Source organism: Emydura macquarii, unplaced genomic scaffold (assembly GCF_026122565.2).
Source record: "Emydura macquarii macquarii isolate MOO-44397 ecotype Brisbane River unplaced genomic scaffold, CSIRO-AGI_Emac_v2 contig_2321, whole genome shotgun sequence".
Taxonomy (NCBI): domain Eukaryota; kingdom Metazoa; phylum Chordata; order Testudines; family Chelidae; genus Emydura; species Emydura macquarii.
In genome coordinates this window covers 209,926-231,339 of record NW_027132458.1, presented here as the reverse complement: position 1 = coordinate 231,339, position 21,414 = coordinate 209,926, and the positions used below count along the sequence as shown (strand labels likewise).

The 21,414-nt window shown below is 41.6% G+C and overlaps 1 protein-coding gene across 7 annotated transcripts in view; it reads left to right on the top strand.

The window, feature by feature from the left end:
- ULK4 (unc-51 like kinase 4) overlaps positions 1-21,414 on the top strand; it is a 358,194-nt gene that overhangs the window by 148,695 nt on the left and 188,085 nt on the right. For all 7 annotated transcript variants that reach the window (XM_067560838.1, XM_067560836.1, XM_067560835.1 and 4 more), the window contains 4 exons: positions 4,119-4,170; positions 4,262-4,356; positions 7,752-7,803; positions 7,903-8,047. In XM_067560838.1, coding sequence (XP_067416939.1) covers positions 4,119-4,170; positions 4,262-4,356; positions 7,752-7,803; positions 7,903-8,047 — 344 coding nt within the window. The remainder of the gene's footprint in view (positions 1-4,118; positions 4,171-4,261; positions 4,357-7,751; positions 7,804-7,902; positions 8,048-21,414) is intronic.

The following is a 21,414-nucleotide window of genomic DNA, read 5'->3' as shown; positions in this document are numbered from 1 at the left end:
GAACTATGTAGAGCTGTGACTTGAATATCTGCTCATACATTTGCTGAACATTATGCAGTCATTCATGACTCAGTATCCAATGCCATATTTGGCTCCACTGTCTTATCCTCAATTCTAGACTCGACACCAAAGCCCCACCCTTCCCTTTGCAGTACTGGTACAGAGTTATCTAGAGTGGAGCACTATAAGGACACTATTTGCAAAAGAAGAAGGGGTTACTCACCCTGTGCAGTAACTTGTTCTTCGAGATGTGTGTCACTATGGGTGCTCCACTGCCTTCCCTCCTCCCCTTTGCTTCAGAATTCTTTCCAATGAGCTGTGTTAGAGAAGAAATTGAGGGCAGTTCGCCCACACAGCACTGTATAGCCCTGATGCAGGACTCGGGACTGAAATAGTGCATGCGCAGGCTGAATGGTTGCTGTACCTAAAATCTCCGATCTAAGGTGCAGGAGGCACAAGTGCACCTAGAGTGGAGCACTTGTAGGGCAACACATCTGGAAGAACCACAGTTACTGCACAGGGCTCCTCACACCTTTTCTCCCATCAGATAGGATAAGTCTAGAGCTTCTGCATCTGGCCACCTAATGGCAGAGATTATGGATGACAAAGATCAAACTATGTCAACTTTAAAGCAGGAATTTTGGCACTGGACTTGATTTGTTTCCTGTTCCTCTTCAATTAAACATAACATGAAGATGAACAATGATATCCTTGGGAGCACTTCAGAACAGACTAGTGTATACTAATATGGCACAATTCAGTCAGCGCAAAAGTAGCATAGATTATGGATTTCCCAGTATGATCAACTTTTAATTTGTCACAGATGAACAAACTCCTCCCCATGAAGTAATTAGATGAAAAGTGGTAGCTTTCTTCAAATGAACAGACAGAGATAATGAAAAATTGCCTTTTTTCATAGTAAATGGACTTATTAGCCCTCGATGTCCATCCAAAGTAATAGTTGTTCTTTGAGTATGTGTCAGTGTGGATCCCACACTAGCTGCACATGTGTTCCATGCATGCAAGATTGTCTTTTTTTTTTTTTTTTTTAATAGCAGTGTCTGTTAAGTGTGCACATGTGCCCTATGCCATCTCATGAAGGGCAGGAAGGGAGAAGCAGCCATTTACTGCCTGATAAACTCATGTCCTCCAAAATTCTTTCAGTGTAGATCTTCACAGACAACATGACAGCCATGCACTACATAAAAAAGCAAGAGTGCACCCGCTCTTTTGTGTCATCAGAACAGGGCAACACCAGGAGTCAGCAACAATTTAGCAGGCTTCCTAAGCAAGCAGTCTGTGACCAGCCAAGAATGGTCCTTGCCTAGATGCATTACAGAACTGATATTCCATTAGTGGGGATTCCCTATAATAGATTTGCCTGCCAACGGTAATGCAAAATGTCATAACTTTTGTTTTATAGGAGGCCTGAGTCCAGGTTCATTATCTGATGTCTTCTTCCTTCAGTGGAATAGAGGCTTGTATACCTTTCCACCATTTATCCTGATTCCCAGGATGATTCCCACAATCATTCTGGTGGTTCCCTATTGGCCAAGATAGTTGTAGCTAACAGATGTACTGCAGATGTCCAGCTCCAATCCAGCTCCCACACCATCTGGATCTTGTTTCACAGAACCATGGCCAATTACTCCACCCAGAATTGTGGTCACTGCATCTCATGGCCTGGCTGTTGGGTGGCTGAGTAAAACAGATAAGGGCTGTTCCCTACTGATCCAGGAAATCCTAATACAAAACAAGATGACAACTTATTCTTCAAAATGGAAGAAGTCCTTGATATGGGCAGCCCAAAAAGTTCAGGCCTCATTACCTGAAGATCCTTGACATCTGAAGCAGGCTGGTCTGCTCAGATCCATTAAAGTCAACCTCTCAGTAATTTTAGCTTGTCACACATCTGTCTTCTCTATAGCTGGTCAGGAATTTTTCAACCAATCATTTTTGCTCCAAAATTCCAATTTGTTGAAACCAAAACTGTGACCTAAGGTAAGTTTTGACAGATATCCTGAGTGAAAATTTTGGGAAAAAAGTTTTGAAATTGTTGAAATGGGATTGTGGCAGATGGCCGGCTTCCCTCTAGTGGATCTCGTGCTTCGCTCCGGTTGGGGGGCCAGGAAGGTGCCCATCACCCCGTCTTCCCTGGGGGAGTGGGGGAGGGACCCGGGCCCACACACTCTTCCAGGTCCCAGCCCAGGGGCCCTATGAACAGCAGCTACAGACTGCTGGCTCTGTATTTTTGGAGCCGCAGCCTCTTCCCCTGGGCTACTGTCCCCCCTCAGTCCTGCTGGCCTCTCAGGTCCTGTGTCCGTGTTGCCCCTTGTTGGGCTCCGTACCTCCTTTGGGGTTCCTCCGCTCTTCCCCACCTTGCTGCTTTGCTTTGCTCCGCTCCTCACAGCACAGCAACACCTCTACTTCCTCCAGCTTGTGCCCTGTGTGTTTGGGGCGGAGCCCTTTTATGGAGCACCTGGCTGATTCCTAATTGGGCTCAGCTGGCTCCTAATTGCCCCCTCATGACTCCGGTTAGGTATCAGGGAATAAAGCCCTGATCATCCTGGGGCTGATATACCTCCCTTCATGTATTCTCCTGCCGCCCTCTGCCCTTGATATCTCACAGATGTTTCAACCTTTTTAAAATGAAAATCTTCCGTTTTTTAAGTCAAAACAACTTTTTTGTTTTAAAATTTTAGAAATTTGGACTAAAAAGAAGAAAAAAAAGATTGAAATTGAAATGAACAGGTTTGATTGATCCATACCAATTTTGGGGGCGTTTGTGTGGGAGAGGGAATAATTTGAAATTTCAAAAATTCTCTCAGGATGGGAAATCCGTTTCCTGCCCAGCCCTAATATTATCTCACTCAAAGCTACTGAAATTTGTTCAAGAGTTACTACACGCCCACCAGTCAGAGAACCAATTCCTGCCTGGGACCTCAGTATAGTCCTCCTTAGATTCATGGAATCTACCTTTGAAACTCTTTCAGAATTCTCCCTGCATCACCTCCGTGAGAAGGTGAACTTCCTAGTCTCTATCATTCCAGTTAGAAGAGTGAGTGAGCTTCATGTGTTTATGGCTGAACCTCCCCAAATGACATTCCATAGGGACAAGGTGGTGCTAAGACCTCAGCTGAAATTCATCTCCAAAGTGGTCTTAGAATTTCATCTGAACCAATCCTTCAACTTATATTTCTCCTTCCTGAAATCTCATTTGGCACTGGGAGAAAAGAAATTATACAAACTAGATGTAGACAGAACTCTGTACATTGACAAGACTAAACCATTCAAACTGTCATTCCTTCTGATGGACATGATGGACACTGCTATTAAAAAAAAATTGATCTCATGTGTCTGAGGCACATATGCACTTATAGTGGGATCCACGTTGACACTATCTCGAGGGACCACAGTTACTGTTAGATAAGTAACCATTCTTTCTATGTTCTGCTCTGTAATAATTTAAAAACAAAGATATAATAATATAAATGGTGTGCTATTGTAGCTAGAAAACTCCTGTATGCATTTCTTAGGGGTATTAGGGAAAACGTAATATGTTCTGGATGCACTTCTAACAGTATTATAGTAATACAATTTATCATTTACATCAGCAGGACATAAACTGGTAGTTTTGTGAAAATTGTTTACAGTCTTTACCTTAATACTCTATAGAAATAAGATGTATAACTTGAAGGTCAGAAAGATGATGCCAAAGCAGTACCTTGTCTGTGCAATAAAACTCCATGACTTGATAAATATAAGTAATAGCGTATTAAATTCTTCTGAGAATTATTCCTTCTGTGGCAAGTAAGCATCAATAGCATGCCCTTTGCATCCCCTATGAAAAATATATCTGTACATACAAGTGAAATCAGAAGAGAGAAAATTAATTAAATAGCACAAGAACAGTGGAAATAATAGTGTCATATTTACTTATCCCAAATCATGAATGTTTTATTCGACCTTTTGTATTTGAAAAATATTAAATATGAGGATTGTGTAGTTTTAATGAGGGTGCTGTGAGGAGTGTAAGAGTGAGTGTGCGTGAGTAAAAACATGTTACTCTTTGTTTCTAAACTAATTTTGACTGTGTATTTGTAATTCTTTTTCTACAGAATTTTATTATATCAATAGATTCAGGAGAAACTAACTTAGATGGCGCAATAGGTAAGTTCATCTATGGCATTCCCATATCTTTATATGAATGCATTCTTACTGTATCATGTTATAAAGAAACACGACTCTCTTTTCTGAACAGGTCAAGCTGCATCAGAAGACCTGATTAAGACCACTTTATCAGCATTCGAAGTGGTAACACAGCATCCAGCCTTGTTGACACTCTACCGCTCGACAGTAAGTCCTGGCAGCACATGAAACAGCTGCATACTTACTGGATAAATTCCCACTAATAAATGGAATGTTTCATGTGTACAGCAGTTATTAGAGTCATGACTTAAAATAGATATTGTCAGAAAAAAGATTTAATTATTTTTGACTGAACAATGTTTTGTTTGTTTATAGAAAGATCTACATTTCAGAGGTAAACAGAAATGTTCAGGTTCAATTTATTATGTCCAATCAGTTGAAAAGGTGCAAAAAGGCAGATGTTTTGTCCAAAATTAGCTTTGAAAATATATCTATTTTAAAAATATTTTTGTATAAATACCATGCATGTGAAAAGTACTGGTTTGACTTCTCTAAAGACTGAAGTCCTCACTTTAGATGCAGAATAAGTACAGCACTGAACATCAGTGGAAGTTTCCTGACTTTGTTCTGCCAGTATGCCTTAACCACGACCTAATGAGATCCACCTCTAAGAGTAAAAGGGTATTTCAGTCTGCAGGCCCATTCAATCCTTAGTCTTTCTGATGAGACTGCTACCAAGAGTACCAATTCATGCTGATTATGGTGTTGATTTTATTATTATGTGGACACTTGTTTACTGGAAATTGGACTGCAGTCACCAAAGTCAACAGCCATCAGATTGTAACAGCCTTTGGTCACTAACAAACTGGGCTGAATATGAACAGGTGGCCTACTGATGAAAAATTCTATATCAGTCCTCCAGTCCCCTTTCGGTGTATGTGTTTTCCTCTGACTGTTAAGTCATGAAGTCTTAAGAACTAAAATGACTAAAAGTAACAAAAAAATAGATGAGCTGAAATTTAAATACCTATTGTTGTTTTTTAATATGTGTTTACAGTAAGCACCCACAATGTGCAGAGTGTTTTCCAAACATTCAAGAAAGCATGGTGCTTGCTACTAGGAACTCAGAGTCAGATAGTTAAGTAGACAGAGGTTAAGGGAAGTGGAACAGAGATATACAATTTATTTTTAAAGTCCTCTCAATTTGTTGTAAGCAGCTTTGCAGAAGCAGTTCTTTAAGAGGAATGTAAGTGGAAATCAGGAGTGAATGTTCTCAGATGCCTATCAGCATGTAAATTCATTGTGTTAGATACCATTCCAAGAGCAACTACCGTTTCTTAAGATAATGGTTTAAAGTTCTGTGGTTTTAGGTGCATCTTATCAATTAACTTCCATAAATGTGATGCATGTTTCTTTTAAAATATTAACTGAAATTTCAGTGTCTTCTGTCAGTGCATTATATAATATTATAAGGTTTATTTTTTCAAAAGTACATTTCAGTAAGAGGGCAGATGCCTTTTAATATACATACTCAGCACCGTATTGTGGCAAAAAGTGAGGGGTCACTAACCCACTTCCCTCCAGAATTATCACTAAGCTGTACTCCAGGACTTCCACTGTGCTGTAGCAATGTCCACCAAGCTGGTTCGCTATAGATTTGCTCCCTATCTTGCCATGCAGTAACTTGCCACATACACACACTCTTTATTTGTTTCCTAGTTCTGTGTCGATCAAAAATGCTGCAAGAATCCATTTTAGTCCTATCCTAAGAAATGGCAGAGTCGTGTGTGTGTTTGCTTTTTAATTTAACCAAACTTTTTCACTTTAAAAATAGCTCAGGTCTTGGGAATCCGTTCCCAATTTTAAAATGAATGTCTTTTCAAAATATTTATTAACTGAAAATAATTGCTTCCATTGCTTATGAACAGTTACTTTTCAGAAAATAATCTGTCACTTGCCTGTTTCATTTCCATTGATAACTTTTCTCTTTCTACAGACTAGTACTAGTTTCCAACAAATGGCCATTCAAACCCCATATGTAGTGGGGAAAGTGCCCTGAATTTAGTGTGCTAGGTTGAAGAGATCTGTTTTAGTCCATCATAACTGATCGTCTCTAGCCATGTCTGCCGCTAATAGTGTAAACTGTAATTAGTTTATTACTACTTGCAGGGTCTAGTGTTCTAATTATTTTGGAAGGTACATCTTACATTACTGTAAAGGAAAGTGCTACTTCATTTTACACGATGCATACAAAATATTTTTAGAAATGCTATTACTCAAGGGATATCTTTTAATTGCTGCTGGTTGAGCATGACTGGAATCTATGAATATAAATGCCAGCACCCAAAGGAACTTAATGCTTTTTTGAAAAGTTGAAGCAAGACATGTTCACAGTTCCAGATCAATACTTTAAATATAGAAGTGGTAATAGGATATCCTTTTACTAGCCAGAAATGTTTCTTAGATAGGTCCCAGAGGTTAGGATAGTTCATTTAGACAAAGTTGGCTGCCATCAATGTGTCATGAATAAAAAAAAAAATAAGCTGAAGCCTTCTTGAGTGGTGCATAACATTTGCTCCACAACAGCAACATTGAAATTGTTTTAGTTTCCAGTAGTAAATGAAAAGAACATAGTATTTATCTTCATTTTAAAACAGGTTAATAAAGTTTTAAAATAATGATGTTATGATAGCTTTGGACTGACAGGCAATAGTAGGTTGACTTTGAAGCACCATGTGCAGTTGCTGTGGATATGGTGATACAATATGATCAAATTCAAATTGTTCATTGAAGAGACTTATTTCTAAAAGTGAAGGAACGTGTGTTGTTAGTAGAATAAATGGGGAACTACTTGGAATTAATCAAATAAAGGCCAATACAGAACAATTTATGAGAGGAGTGATCTGTTTGTCACTATTTTGTCTCTATAAATAGAGTTTTTTATTTTAAGACAGTTTGTGATGCCTAGGCAGTTTGAATTTTATTAATCTTTTATGATTGTTCCACTGTTACTTGTAAAATGTATGGATCTATATTGTGCCTTTTGTAAACAGTCCTTTCAGCATATCTGCTAACTACAGGGCCTATCTAAACTTCCAACGGGGGGGTGGGCTCACCAACTTGAGGAGATATACTCACGCTAGCTCTCATTGAGCTAGCCCACTAAAAATAGAATGCAGCCAGGGCAGCACAAGTTACAGAAGGAGTTACATGCCCTGAGTAACCTGTCCAAGCCCCCTGCACATACTCAAGACCGGAACATGGGAGTTAATACATTTGGTAATTTTATTTTAGTTTCTTTAATATCTAACATCAGCACCACCTTTTGCTTTTTAAATTGAAAATCATTCCCAGTAAATTATGCCAACATTGATAATGCTGTTTTTGATATACAGATGTTGTCATCTGTGACTTTATAGTGATTTACCAGAGCAAAGTAAACTTGGTGGCCTAATAAGTGTGATTATGGATGAATTTCCGTGATTGTTCATCCCTTTGATTAAAGACTCTAGCAGTGGAATAAACATAGATTATATCTATCTGTGTTCTATTTTTTTCTTTCTGTATGATCTAAACCAGATCTTTTTAATGCTCTGTTTTAGGTTGTGGACTATATCCTCCCACCCTTAGTTTCTTTGGTCCGTAGTCAGAATTGTAAGTATATGGCCACATCAACTAAAATTTCCATGAATTCCACATTTTGTTTTAATTAGACTTCAGTGTGGTCACATTCTTGGCACATTTATTTTCTAGTGGAATGGAGACTTTTCAGCTTGCGGTTGCTTTCAGAAACCACATCACTGCTTGTGAGCCACGAGGTCATGGCTGAGGAGAAAGAAGAGAGCCTTGACTCAGACAACAAGCTTCTGTGTCTCATTAGAGATTCATTGCTGCCTCAGTAAGTACAGTACTGCTGCTCTCATGGGGAATAATTTGATACCCAATCCATTTTGACTGTATATTGGTTTTAAATACCTTTTGATTTAAACAGCAAAACTAAAATAGTAGTAAATAATGATGAACTGGTGTCACAGATTTTTCTGCCAGATGTCTCCCTAACAAAACTGTTCAGTACTTGACCATATGACACAAATAGAACATCTGTGGGACACCAAAGTTGCATCTCAGTGATACTGTCTCCATGGCTTCTCTTAGAACAACACGAGAATTTCCCTCAGCTCTTGGGCTATGATTTAAACAAATCCATATTTGCCAAGCTAATGAGTTAAGAATAGTTCTTCTTTGAGTGGAGGCAGCCATGTATTTCGTGTAGGTGTGCACGCTTCCAGCGCACCAAAGCTGGAGAATTCTGCCCACCAGTACCAACAAAGTGGCATTTGCACCCTCTGGCCCTAGCGTCTGTAAGTGCAGCACCACCCCAATCCCCCTCAGTTACCTGTCACCTCCCACAGCTAGAGTAAGAGCTCAGTGAGGGGTTTTCACCTCACATTTTCAGTCAGTTTTTTGGAGAGGTTTTTCTTGTTTTCTTCTAGATAATAGTGGTACCTTAGGTTTAGTTTAGTTTTAGTTTGAGTAATTGAGTGCCCTGTCTGATACCCTCATCAGGGTTCAAGCATTGTCTGTCCAGTGGAGGGGCCATCCGCACATGAGGTGCTTGTTGTGTCGTGGTGAGGGACACATTAAGAAATAGTGCTCCATCTGTAAGTCATTCAAGAAGAGAACTCAGGTGGTAGACTTATAGCTGAAGCAGCACCTTCTTGAGCAGGCCATGAGGCCCGCTTCAGCATCAAGGGCCTTGTTTGATTGATGGTCACCTGTATAACCAGCAAGTGATGCCACTCCACATTCAGACTCTGTGGTTTCCCCCAAGAGGAAGAGGAGTAATTGTCCCTCCTTTGGTGCGCGAGAAAGAGGTCCCATAAGATTAAAGGGAACTGTGCTGGGGCTGGGGGATGCTGTTCCTCACCTTGCAAGAGGAGTGCTGACTGATACTGTACTCCTTCCAGCACACAGGAAGGAGCAGGTCCAGCTAACCTCTCCCTAGTACTACACCGAGATCAGTGAGAACTCATACTGTTGACTGGTTATAGCCATGGGGCATCCATTGAATCTGGTACTGATGATGGAAGCACCAGCGCCAATACGCCGTTGGCATATCAGGCAATTTTAGATCTGCTTTGTCTCTTAGTCTCTGACTCTCCACTAGTTTGGGAGTCTTCTGGTGATGTAGTGTCTACTGCTTCATCTTCCGTTGTTCTCTTGGCACTTTCTGGCTGTGTTGCAGAGCTGCCGAGTTCATTTGCATTGCAGCTCACATTGTCCACATCTCAGCTGTGGAACTGAGGCTCATGCCGTCCCCAACATCAAAGGCCCCTTGATGTGGGTGTGCCCTTGGGCACTGTCAATACCCTGACAGCAGATCCTTTTGTCAAACTTGGTACTGTCCTTGGCCTCTATGCTGGTGCCCCACAGGTACCGGGTGGGAGTGTTTCCTGCTCAGTACCGCTAGTGCCGATTCCCTATCCCACGTGAACACTGATGCTACTCCCCGTACTGGGTTTCAGATGAGTCAGATTGTTTGTTTGTTCACCCTGTTGGGGCTAACTTCCCTGTTGTCACTGGAGAATCTCCAAGACTTCTTGAGATTCAGGTTAGGGTCATCCTTCCCTTTGTCGTCACACAATGTTGTGATCTGAGTATGATCTCTGATGCCTGAGTACCAAGATTGACGTCATTCCTGCAATTGGTCCAGGCTCTTGGTCCAGTGCCTACTGACTACCAATGCCATGTTCTTTTGCCCGGTGGCCTACTTGGGACACTCCTGGGTCTTTGAGGTTCCACTTTTTGACCTGCTCCAGAGAGAGATCACCAGTCCCATTGGAGGCTCTCATTCCCAAACGACCACAGCCGCAAGTGACTGCTGTGTCTTTTCCCTATGGGCCTCCAGGGTTATCCATAAGAATGGCCATACTGGGTCAGACCAGTAGTCCATCTAGCCCAGTATCCTGTCTTCCAACAGTGTCCAATTCCAGGTGCTTCAGAAGGAATGAACAGAACAGGCAATCATTAAGCATCCATCCCCCGTCATCCACTCCCAGCTTCTGGCAAACATAGGGTAGGGACATCCTTAGCATGGGGTTGCATCCTGACCATCCTGGCTAATAGCCATTGATGGGCCTATCTGCCACGAACTTATCTAGTTCTTTTTTCAACCCCATTATAGTTTTCATCTTCACACACCCCCTGGCAATGAGTTCCACAGGTTTGCTATGTGTTGTGTGAAGAAGTACTTCCTTTTGTTTGTTTTAAACCTGCTGCCTATTAATTTCATTGGGTGACCCCTAGTTCTTGTGTTATGTCAAGGAATAAATAATATTTCTTTATTCACCATCTCCATACCAGTCAAGATTTTACAGACCTCTATCATGTCCCCTCTTAATTGTCTCTTTTCCAAGCTGAAAAGTCCCAATCTCTTCTCATATGGAATCCGTACCTCTAATAATTTCTGTTGCCCTTCTCTCTACCTTTTCCAATTTTAATATATCTTTTTGAGATAGGGTGACCAGATCTTCATGCATTATTCAAGATGTGGGTATACAATGGATTTATATGGAGGCATTATATTTTATGTCTTCTTATCTATCCCTTTCCTAATGGTTCCTAACATTCTGTTAGCTTTTTTGACTGCCAGTGTACATTGAGAACTATCCACGATGACTCAAAAGATCTCTTTCTGGAGTTGTAACGGATAATTTAGGCCCCATATATATAGTTGGGATAATGTTTTCCAATGTCAATTACTTCGCATTTATCAATATTGAATTTCATCTGCCATTTTGTTGCCCAGTCACCCAATTTTGTGAGATCCCTTTGTAACTCTTTGCAGTCTGCTTTTGACTTAACTATCTTGAGTAATTTCATATTGTCTGCAAATCATGCCACCTGACTGTTTATCCCTTGTTCCAGATCATTTATGAGTATGTTGAACAGCACTGGTCTCAGTGCAGGCCCTTGGGGGACACCACTACTTACTTCTCTCCATTCTGAAAACTGACTATTTATTACTTCCCTTTTTTTCCTATCTTTTAACGAGTTATTGATCCATGAAAGGACCTTCCTTCTTATCCCATGATGCCTTACTTTGCTTAAGAGCCTTTGGTTAGGGACCTTGTCAAAGGCTTTCTGTAAGTCTAAGTACACTATATCCACTGGCTCACCCTTGTCCACGTTTGTTGACCCCCTCAAAGAATTCTGATAGATTGATGAGGCATGATTTCCCTCTACAAAAGCCATGTTGACTCTTTCCCAACAAATCGTGTCTGATAATTCTGTTCATTACTATACTTCCAACCAATTTGCCTAGTACTGAAGTTAGGCTTACTGGCCTGTAATTGCCAGGATTGCCTCTGAAGCCTTTTAAAAAAATTGGCATCACATTAGCTATCCACCAGTCACTAGGTGCAGAAGCTGATTTAAATGATAGGCTACAGATCACACAGCTCAACTCTGCACTATTGTTGTGAGCATCACAAATACCTCATGACTTATTCTGCAGTATTTTCAAGGCTGAGACAGGAGCTGCAGCACTGAAAATTGCGATGTTACTTAAGCTGTCTCACTATGAGCCATAGAACGAAACAATTCCTGTTTGCTGCTGGCTGTCTTGCATCATCTGCAGTTAGTGGAGCACTGCTTCTAGTCCCCGGGAACAAGCAGTGACTGGTGGGATCGCATTGTTATGAAGGTATGGAATGATGAGCATTGGCTGCAGAACTTTCATATGTGAAAGGCCACTTTCTTGGAACTTTGCACAGAGCTTTCCCCAGCCCTGAATCTGCTCTGACAGTGGAGTAAACACTATACTTAAGCGCACCAACTATGAAGAAGCCCATCCCCACCACCACACACACTATTTTTTTCCACTGTTACAAGAAGCTATACTGGGGATATAATTACAGAAATGATATTTGCAGTACGTACTCACCAGATGTGCCTTCCCTGGTATCTCGGCCAGTCAGCTTTCCTGCGTCTGACGGCTGCTCCTGGATAGCAAACAGCTCCTGGCTTTCAGGGAGAAGGGATACACTTCTCGCCTGCCCCCTGTTCTCATCCTGCTCCTTTCCCACAGACTCATCCTCATTTATCCTGGACTCAGATTCCCCTGAGGTATCTACTCTGCGTGGTGGGATCACGGCCGAGAATCGCATGCAGCTCCTTGTAAAAGTGGCATGTCTTTGGTGATGAGCCAGAATGATTGTTAGCCTCCCTAGTTTTCTGATACACCTGCCTGAGCTCTTTGATTTTAACGCAGCACTGCTGCGCGTCCTTGTTGTGCCTCATCTCCACCATGCTGTGTAATACCTTCTCCACATTTCTCTTGCTGGCTCGGAGCTGAGCCAGAAGAGACTCTTTGCCCCGCAGACTGATGAAATCCAAGATCTCAGGTCAACTCCAGGCTGGAGCATGTTTTGAGTGTGCAGTTGCCATGATCAGTTCTGCTGGCAAGCTCTCTCCACACTAAGCAAACGGAAAATGGGAATTCAAAATTTCCTGGGACTTAAGGGGAAGGGTTGTTTCCTGTGTATGTGGCCACAGTGCACGAGAATGCAAATGTCCAGTGTGGTCACACCAGAGCATTATGGGATACCTCCCGGAGGTCAATGATATCGATTTATGCAACGCTCTGCCTACACTGCCGCTCATTTGACCCATGCAATTCAACTTCAGTGCTATGCCTCTTGCGGAGGTGGTTTTATTAAGTCGATTTTTCCCGCAATTTAGGTCGGTGGAACTGACCTGCCAGTGAAGACGCATACATTAAGTGGTCGATGGAAGCCGCATTCTATCGACCTATATTATCAGTATAGACCAGGCCAAAGAAACCTTGTGGCCACACCCTAAGTTTTTATCTAAAGTGGTTTCTCAGTTTCATTTGAACCCAGTTATATATTTACCAGTGTTCTTTCCTAACCCACATTTGATCCTATATGAGCAATGTCTTAACACGTTGGATGTCAGGCAACGTATGGCTTTTTTCCTGGATAGGATTGAAACTTTCTGTTCTTCATCCTATCTATTCGTCTCAGATGTAGACCAAATGAAGTGGCAAGTAGTCTCTTTGCAGACCATCTCCAGGTGGATAACTTTCTGTATCATGAGAGTATATGAAGTAACTCAGACAGCACCTCCTGTAAGGGTACATGCTCAATCAGCAAAGGCCCTGGCAACATCAATGGCATTTCTCAGTGATGTTCCTATATTAGACATTTGTAGGACTGCCACTTGGTCCTCTACACATATGTTTAGAAACCGCTATGCCATTACTGCATCTGTATTAGATGCAAATTTTGGGAAGGCAATCTTTTTAAAGCCTGGGAAATAAGCAGGAAGAATTGAAAGTCCTGGCACACTCAAGAAACTATGATGTGATTGGAATAACAGAGACTTGGTGGGGTAACTCATGTGATTTGTCATGTCATGGATGGGTATAAACTGTTCAGGAATGATAGGCAGGGGAGAAAAGGTTGAGGATTTGCATTGAATGTAAGAGAACAATGTGACTGCTCAGCGCTCCAGTATGAACCTGAAGAAAGGCCTGTTGAGAGTCTCTGGGTTAAGTTTAGAGGTGAGAGCAACAATGGTGATGTCATCATTGGCATCTGCTGTAGACTACCAGACCAGGAGAATGAGGTGGATGAGGCTTTCTTCAAACAACTAGTGAAAGTTTCCAAATCACAGGGGCGCTGGTTCTCATGGGGGACTTCAAGCTCTCTGATATCTGCTGGGAGAGCAATATGGCAGTGCACAGAGAATCCAGTAAGTTTTTTGGAGAGCGTTGGGGACAACTTCCTGGTGCAAGTGCTGGAGGAATCAACTAGGAGCTGTGCTTCTCTTGATCTGCTGCTCACAAACGGATGAATTGGTAGGGGAAGTAGAATTGGATGGCAACTTGGGCAGCAGTGACCATGAGATGGTCGAGTTTAGTATACTGACAAAAGGAAGAAAGGAGAGTAGCAGAATATGGACCCTGGACTTCAGAAAAGCAGATTTTGACTGCCACAGGGAAATGATGGGCCAGGATCCCTTGGAAGGCTAATATGCGGGGGAAAGGCGTCCAGGAGGGCTGGCAGTATTTTAAAGAAACCTTATTGATGGTGCAGGAACAAACCATCCCAATGTGCAGAAAGAATAGCAAATATGGCAGGCGACCAGCTTGGCTTAATAGAGAAATCTTCAGTAAACTTAAACACAAAAAGGAAGCTTACAATAAGTGGAAGCTTGGACAGATGACTAGGGAGGAATATAAAAATATTGCTTGAGCATGCAGGGGTGAAATCAGGAAGGCCAAAGCACAATTGGAGTTGCAGCTAGCAAGGGACATGAAGAGTAACAAGAAGGGTTTCTACAGATATATTAGCAACAAGAAGAAGGTCAAGGGAGGTGTGGGCCCCTTACTGAATGTGGGAGGCAGCCTACGGACAGATGATGTGGACAAATCTGAAGTACTCTATGCTTTTTTTGCATCTGTCTTCACAAACAAGATCAGCTCCCAAACTACTGTACTGGGCAGCATAGTAGGGGAAGGAGTAGCTCTCAGTGGTGAAAGAACAGCTTCAGGACTGTATAGAAAAGCTGGATATGCACAAGTCCATGGGGCAGGATGCAATGCATCTGAGGTTGCTGAGGAAGTTGGCTGATGTGATTTGCAGAGCCATTGATCATTATCTTTGAAAACTCGTGGCAATCATGGGAGGTCCTGGATGATTGGAAAAAGGCAAATATAGTAGCCAACTTTAAAAAAGGGAAGAAGGATCAGACCAATCAACCTCACCTCAGTCCCCAGGAAAATCATGGAGCAGGTTCTCAAGGAATCTAATTTGAAGCACTTGGAGGAGAGAACGGTGATTAGGAATCAACATCTTCATTAATGATCTGGATGATGGGGTGGATTGCACCCTCAGCAAGTTCGGGGATGACACTAAGCTGGCGGGAATGGTAGTTAATGCTGGAGGGTAGGGATAGGATACAGAGTGACCTATACAAAGTGGAGGATTGGGCCAAAATAAATCTGATGCGGTTCAATAAGGACAAGTGCAGAGTCCTCCACTTAACGGAAGAATCCCATGCACTGCTATGGACTAGGGACCGATTGGCTAGACAGCAGTTCTGCAGAAAAGGATTTAGGGATTACAGTGGACAAGAAACTGGATGTGAGTCAACAGTGTGCCCTTGTTGCCAAAAAGGCTAATGGCATATTGGGCTGCATTAGTAGGAACATTGCCAGCAGACTAAGGGAAGTGATTGCTCCCCTCTATTCGGCAATGGTGAGGCCACATCTAGAGCATTGTGTCCAGTTTTGGGCCCCCCACTACAGAAAGGATGTGGACAAATTGGAGAGAGTCCAGTGGAGGGCAACGAAAATGATTAGGGGGCTGGAGCATATGATTTATGAGCAGAGGCTGAGGGAACTAGGCTTATTTAATCTGCAGAAGAGAAGAATGAAGGGGGATTTGATAGCGGCCTTCAACTCCCTGAAGGGGGGTTCCAAAGAGGATAGAGCTAGGCTGTTTTCAGTGGTGGCAGATGACAGAACAAAGAGCAATGGTCTCAAATTGCAGTGGGGGAGGTCTAAGTTGGATATTAAGAAAAACTTTCAGTAGGGGGGTGATGAAGCACTGGAATTGGTTACCTAGGGAGGTGGTGTAATCTCCATTTTTAGAGGTTTTTAAGGCCCAGCTGGACAGAGCCCTGGATGAGATTATGTAGTTGGGGTTGGTCCTGCTTTGAGCAGGGGGTTGGACTAGATGACCTCCTGAGGTCCCTTCTAACCTTAATCTTCTGTGATTCTATGAATCCTGGAATCCTTGTTTAACAGACTCCGAGCCCCACTTCCTGTAAGTATGCTTGTGAGTCACCTATATGGAATATATGGCTGCATCTATTCGAAGAAGAAAAAATGGTTGCTTATTTCTGTTGTAATTGTTGTTCTTCGAGGTGTGATGCAAATGTATATTCCACAAACATCTAACAGGTCATTCTCCATCCCCTCTTCATCGGAGTCTGTATTCTTGAAGTTTGGTGCTAAGGAACTGAGGAATTTGGGGCAGCACCCTCCTTATATAGCAAGGGGAGACACTAGGGGGACAGGGCGCAAACACTGCCCCTATGGGTACTACTAGGCAAAGTTCTCTGCCTCAATGCACTGGGTGCTCACCACTTACATGGAATACATGTTTGCATCACATATCGAAGAACAATAGTTACAGCACAGGTAAGTAACCGTTTTTAATGTCCATAATAGGCTTATTCTCTCTAGCGTAGCATGCCTTGAAAAGATGGTCTGAGATTGTCCACCGTTAAATATAATCCTTTAGGGGGAAATTAGTCTTCCAGGATCCACGTAGGGTTTTCCATAGTGAGGGGATCACTGCCTCTAAATCATTGTCCCTTATCTACCTATTCCAAGAAGGTGGGAAAGTCCTGACAGCAAATCTTTAAGGGTACATCTAAACTGCAATTAAAAACATGCAGCTGGCCCCTGCCAGCTGACTTGGACTCGTGGGGCACGGGACAAGGGTCGTTTAATTGATGGGCTCGCAGAGTCCAGTCTCCAACCCAAGCCCGAATGTCTACACCACAATTATACAGCCCTTAGCCTGAGGCCTGCAAGCATGGGCCAGCTGCAGGTGTTTAATCATGGTGAAGACATATCCTAAGGGGCTGGAGTGGAAGGTAGAGTTGGGGCACTGTAATCAGACTGGAAGCACGGTGCCTTCACACCAATGGCACCAAGCCTCTAGCAAATTGCTTAACAGCCACAGAATCGGAGGGCCAAAATACTACCTGTTCAGAGTGGAGGGGGCGCAAGCCCTTTCCTTCCAGTAAACCATTTGGAGGAGAATCAAATGGAAAACTTGTGACGTTTTCTGCCCCAGAGGGCTTGCTTCCACAAGCTTTTCCATGAGAGAGGGTTTAATTCTCCTTTACAATGTTCTCCCTTTTCCCCCCAAAGAGAATGTATTAACACTAGTTACAAGATAAAACTGATATAGTACTGGAAATTTGACATAAAAATAGAGTTTACACTTTACTAAAATATCTTATAATTCTGCTCAGATGAGGAAAGGGCCTGAGAATCAGAAGATATAGGTTCTATTCCTGAACCTGACACTATTCCTTTAGCATTTAATTTAATCTGTCTGAGTCTGTTCCTTTTATCTCTCTAATAGAGATAATAATATCCATCTTTGAAAAGCATTTTGAAAACATCACATGAAAGATAAGTAAGTTTGAATTGTTAATATTCTAAACTGTTTTGTACAGACAAAGATAACCGTAAGTCTAATACAACATAAAAGTACCCATTGTTAGAAATCATGGCTTGATTTTGGTTTCAGGAACTGAGAGCCTCACTATCAGATGTACGGAAAAGGGGGATTTAATAGTTTAATTTGTGGTGACTTTGTTTTTAAAGAGGACCCTGGTTGGACTATTTTATATGTGCAATTTTAGCTTGTAAAAAGTCTGCCCACATTCAATTAATTCAAATGTGAGATTCTCCCAGGTGGTAGAATTTTGCTCTATATGTCTGAAATGCAAAAGGGCAGATTTAGAAAAATGTTGTATTGGCAAAGAACAGTCATCATTTTCTTCTCATGTGCTGTATACACTTATGGCACCCTCTGCCTAAATCTAAGAATGATAATTTTAGGTTAGAAATATTAGTGTTTGTAGATCAGTATGTTATTTTTTTCCCTACCTTTCATTGAGTGGAATGTTTTCATTTCTTGCAATGAGAGATTTTCTTTTTCTTGGGCATTTGGTAACCAATACAAAACTTTTAGAAATAATGCAGTAAACACGGATGCTTAAAACAGTTTGTATTAAATAAAATCTGACCTAAATTTTCCTCAAGCTCAGGTCACACTAAATCTTTTTCATATATGAAAATGTTTTTAATCTCTTAAAATACAGAAAATATTTCTCATTTACACATTCTTCAGCACTTCCTGGTTTTGACTGAGATCTGATGAGCTGAAATCTGATTGAGAATATCATATGGTGGTTCTTGCCAGATTTCTATCCCAGTTCTCCAAATAAAATATTGGATCGGTCACACAGGGAGGAGGTAAAAGTTTAGAATTTTTAGTGCTTAAAACAACCCAAACTCCAGAACCTCTGTGTTCCTGTGACACTTTATATGTGAGAAAGATGTCAATATAGCTCTTTACCAGACTATAGTAGAAATTTACCAAATAATTATTTTCATCTCTAAAAAGAACTGAGTTGAATTAGTTATTATGTTTCTTCAGTGTTTTCTGATGAAAATATTGGTCATAGACATTTATGTGGTGATAGCTTAGGAGCCAAGAGACTTGTTCTTCCCATAGAAGGAACAACACTGAGATGTATGCGATTCATAACTCTAAGTACTTCAGAAAAAGTTCACCTCAAAAACTAAAACTGATTTCATTGAACACATGGGAGAATTTGAGATTAACTAAATATAATGATAATCATTTGTTTTTTAAATAATATATCTTGTTTATGGAAGTTAATAAGTTACTACGTGACACATTTATAAGTGTTAGGCTTCTAAATCAATATTTATTATTATGAATTATCAGTTTTTATGAGGCCTAAATACATTTTGTGCAAAAAAGTGAGGATTTTGAGAGTTAATATAGGTGACTATCTTTAGGCTCCCATGTTTAAAATATAGTCCCAGCAGCCCTTGACCTGGTGTAAACATTCATAAGTAGTCTCATTGAGTTCAGGAGCACTACTCGCATGTGTAAGTGTTCACAGGATTGGGGCATATTTTGCTAGTAAATTAAGACATTTTCCTCTTATGTGAAATAAAGAGAAATTTGTTAATCACAAATGAGAAAATGTCTTTTATTTCAGGGTTTGGAATATATTAGTTGGGAAGGAAAAGCTTTAACTATTACATATATATAAAGCTACCATCAAATTTTAGTAATAAGTCTTTGTGATACCATGCAGGAGAGTAGGTTTAATTCCTGGTTTTCGCTTCCCAAGATGTCATGGACTTAGAACATAATAGGCATAGCACACATATTTAGAAGCGAGTACCAGTGATGTGTTGCTCACAGCAAGCCCTACCTTGCTTACACATGTACTGTTTGAAGTAGGACTAAGTTAATGCTCATTAGGGAACTTTCGGTGTATGCCAGCAGGTTCCATGCAGGGCAGTTAGGGCATGATGTACTAATGCTTACTAGAATTTACACTTCTCTGATACAGATTAGTGCACTGTGTACATGAGCCGTTAAGAGTGTCTTTTTCTGTGAAGGGAGTCACCATAGATGCCAAGATAACAAATGATATTTGTTGGTAGTTCTGTTGCATTTTGCCATTCTTCAGAACATTTTAAAAGAGATTATGCAATATGAAAACATTTTATTGCCAGAAACATGGTAGTTTACCATGTCTTTCTCCTAATCCTCCCGTCATTTTTCGTTTTTAAATTCTTCATGCTTTTCTTTGATAAATCAAGGAATTTGTCTCTTCTGTCTAGATTGGTCTTGCGATAGACAGCATTTTCTAATGAAAGGTGCTGTTTTAGACAGGAGTGAGTCTCTCTTTCTCTCTCTCTCTCTCTCTCATATCTTCTTTCATCCCTTTTCTTCCCCATTATCTTATCCTATTATTTTCAAGCTATTCTTTTCATTAAAACAAACAAAAAAGAAATAGAAATATCCTTATCCCTATGGTAAATCAAAGATTATCAGGTTGTTAGAAGTAGCAGCATCCATGTTGATATTCAGCATCTTGTTTCCTTTTTACCAGGCTTTCAGTTAGTGGAGATGTTTCATCGGTCTTTTCAAATATTTCTCTCTTTACCTATTTACTGTTCTGGACACTTCATACACGTTTTCACTTTTATTTATCTGCTTGTAAAGTTGATCAGACATTGCATCCAGATTTTCAGTTCTTGCCTGTGTACTGTTTCTGCTTGTGTGTTATGTCCAATTTTCTTTTGTCTTAAAAAATAAATTAAAAAAAAGCAAACTTAGAGGGGAATGAGTTGATGTAGATGGACGGTAACTAATTCTCATGGCTCCCTCACTACATGGCATTTTTTGAGTAATAAGCAGTGATTGGAGTTGTTGCACGTTCACTTGCACTCCTTGGATGTACGCCTTATGCAAAACAAACAGAACCTCTTCCCCAGCCTGTAAGGCTTTAAAAGGTTTTAAATTGCAAAAAAATAACCAAAATCAAGAATCTCATTTTGGTCACATATGATGCCCTGTGCGATATTTCTGAGCTCCCTCCAGCCCTGGTACCTATTGCCATTTTATGATTTGTTATGTGAAATGAGTTTTTTGTCATTTTACTGCTGGCCTTTTGAAAATGTAGATATACACATTACTAAAGGACTCTTTTATTAATATTGCTTCTTCTTCAAGTGCTTGCTCATATCCATTCCACTACAGGTGTGTGCATGCCTCTGTGCACGGTTACCCAGAACTTTTTTCCCCTTAGCAGATCCCATAGGGCTGGCTCCGGCACCCCCTGGAGCCCCACGCACATACCGTGGTATATGAGGCACTGCTAGCCCTATGCCCCCTCAGTTCCTTCTTTCTGCCCGTGATGGTTGCTGGAACTAGCCTTGCTTGCAGCAAGCACTATTCCTCTTGTTTGGACTTGTTTGTATTCTGAGGTTAGTTAAGTAGTTGTTAAGTATTGTTAAGTGTAGTCAGAGATAAGGCAGTCCCTGATGGGACTTTGTGCAGCCGGGCCATGCCCCGGTTGCTGGGCTTCAAACCATGTGCCTCCTGTGGGAAGGCCTTCCCGCTCCGTGACCCCCATGATTGCTGCCTTAAGTGCCTGGGGAAAGCCCACGGAAAAGACAAGTGCAAGATCTGCAGGGCTTTCAAACCGAGGACTCAAAAGGACTGAGAAATCTGGTTGAAAGCCCTGCTGATGAAGGCAGCGCTCCGCCCGGTGTCCGAGCCAACTCGCTTTGCCCCGGTACCGAGTGTGACTTTGGTACAGAGCACACTGTTGGTGCCACCCTCAACTCGACATCGTGCAACATCACCGGTACAGAAGAAAAAAAAAAGCAGAGCGCGGACACTCCCCTGCGCCGTCAGTACGGGCAGGGGCAAGTACGGAGATGCACTGGACTCGGCCCATCGAGAATGCTCTGGTGCCTGCATCTCCGGTCAGGGAGCTTCCTCCAACTCCTGGGAGTGGGAGAGTGCCCCTGCCGATGTCGTCGACACCAGAGGCTTTTCAGGCGGCAAGAGCCTTGTTGGCCTTGCCTACGCCACC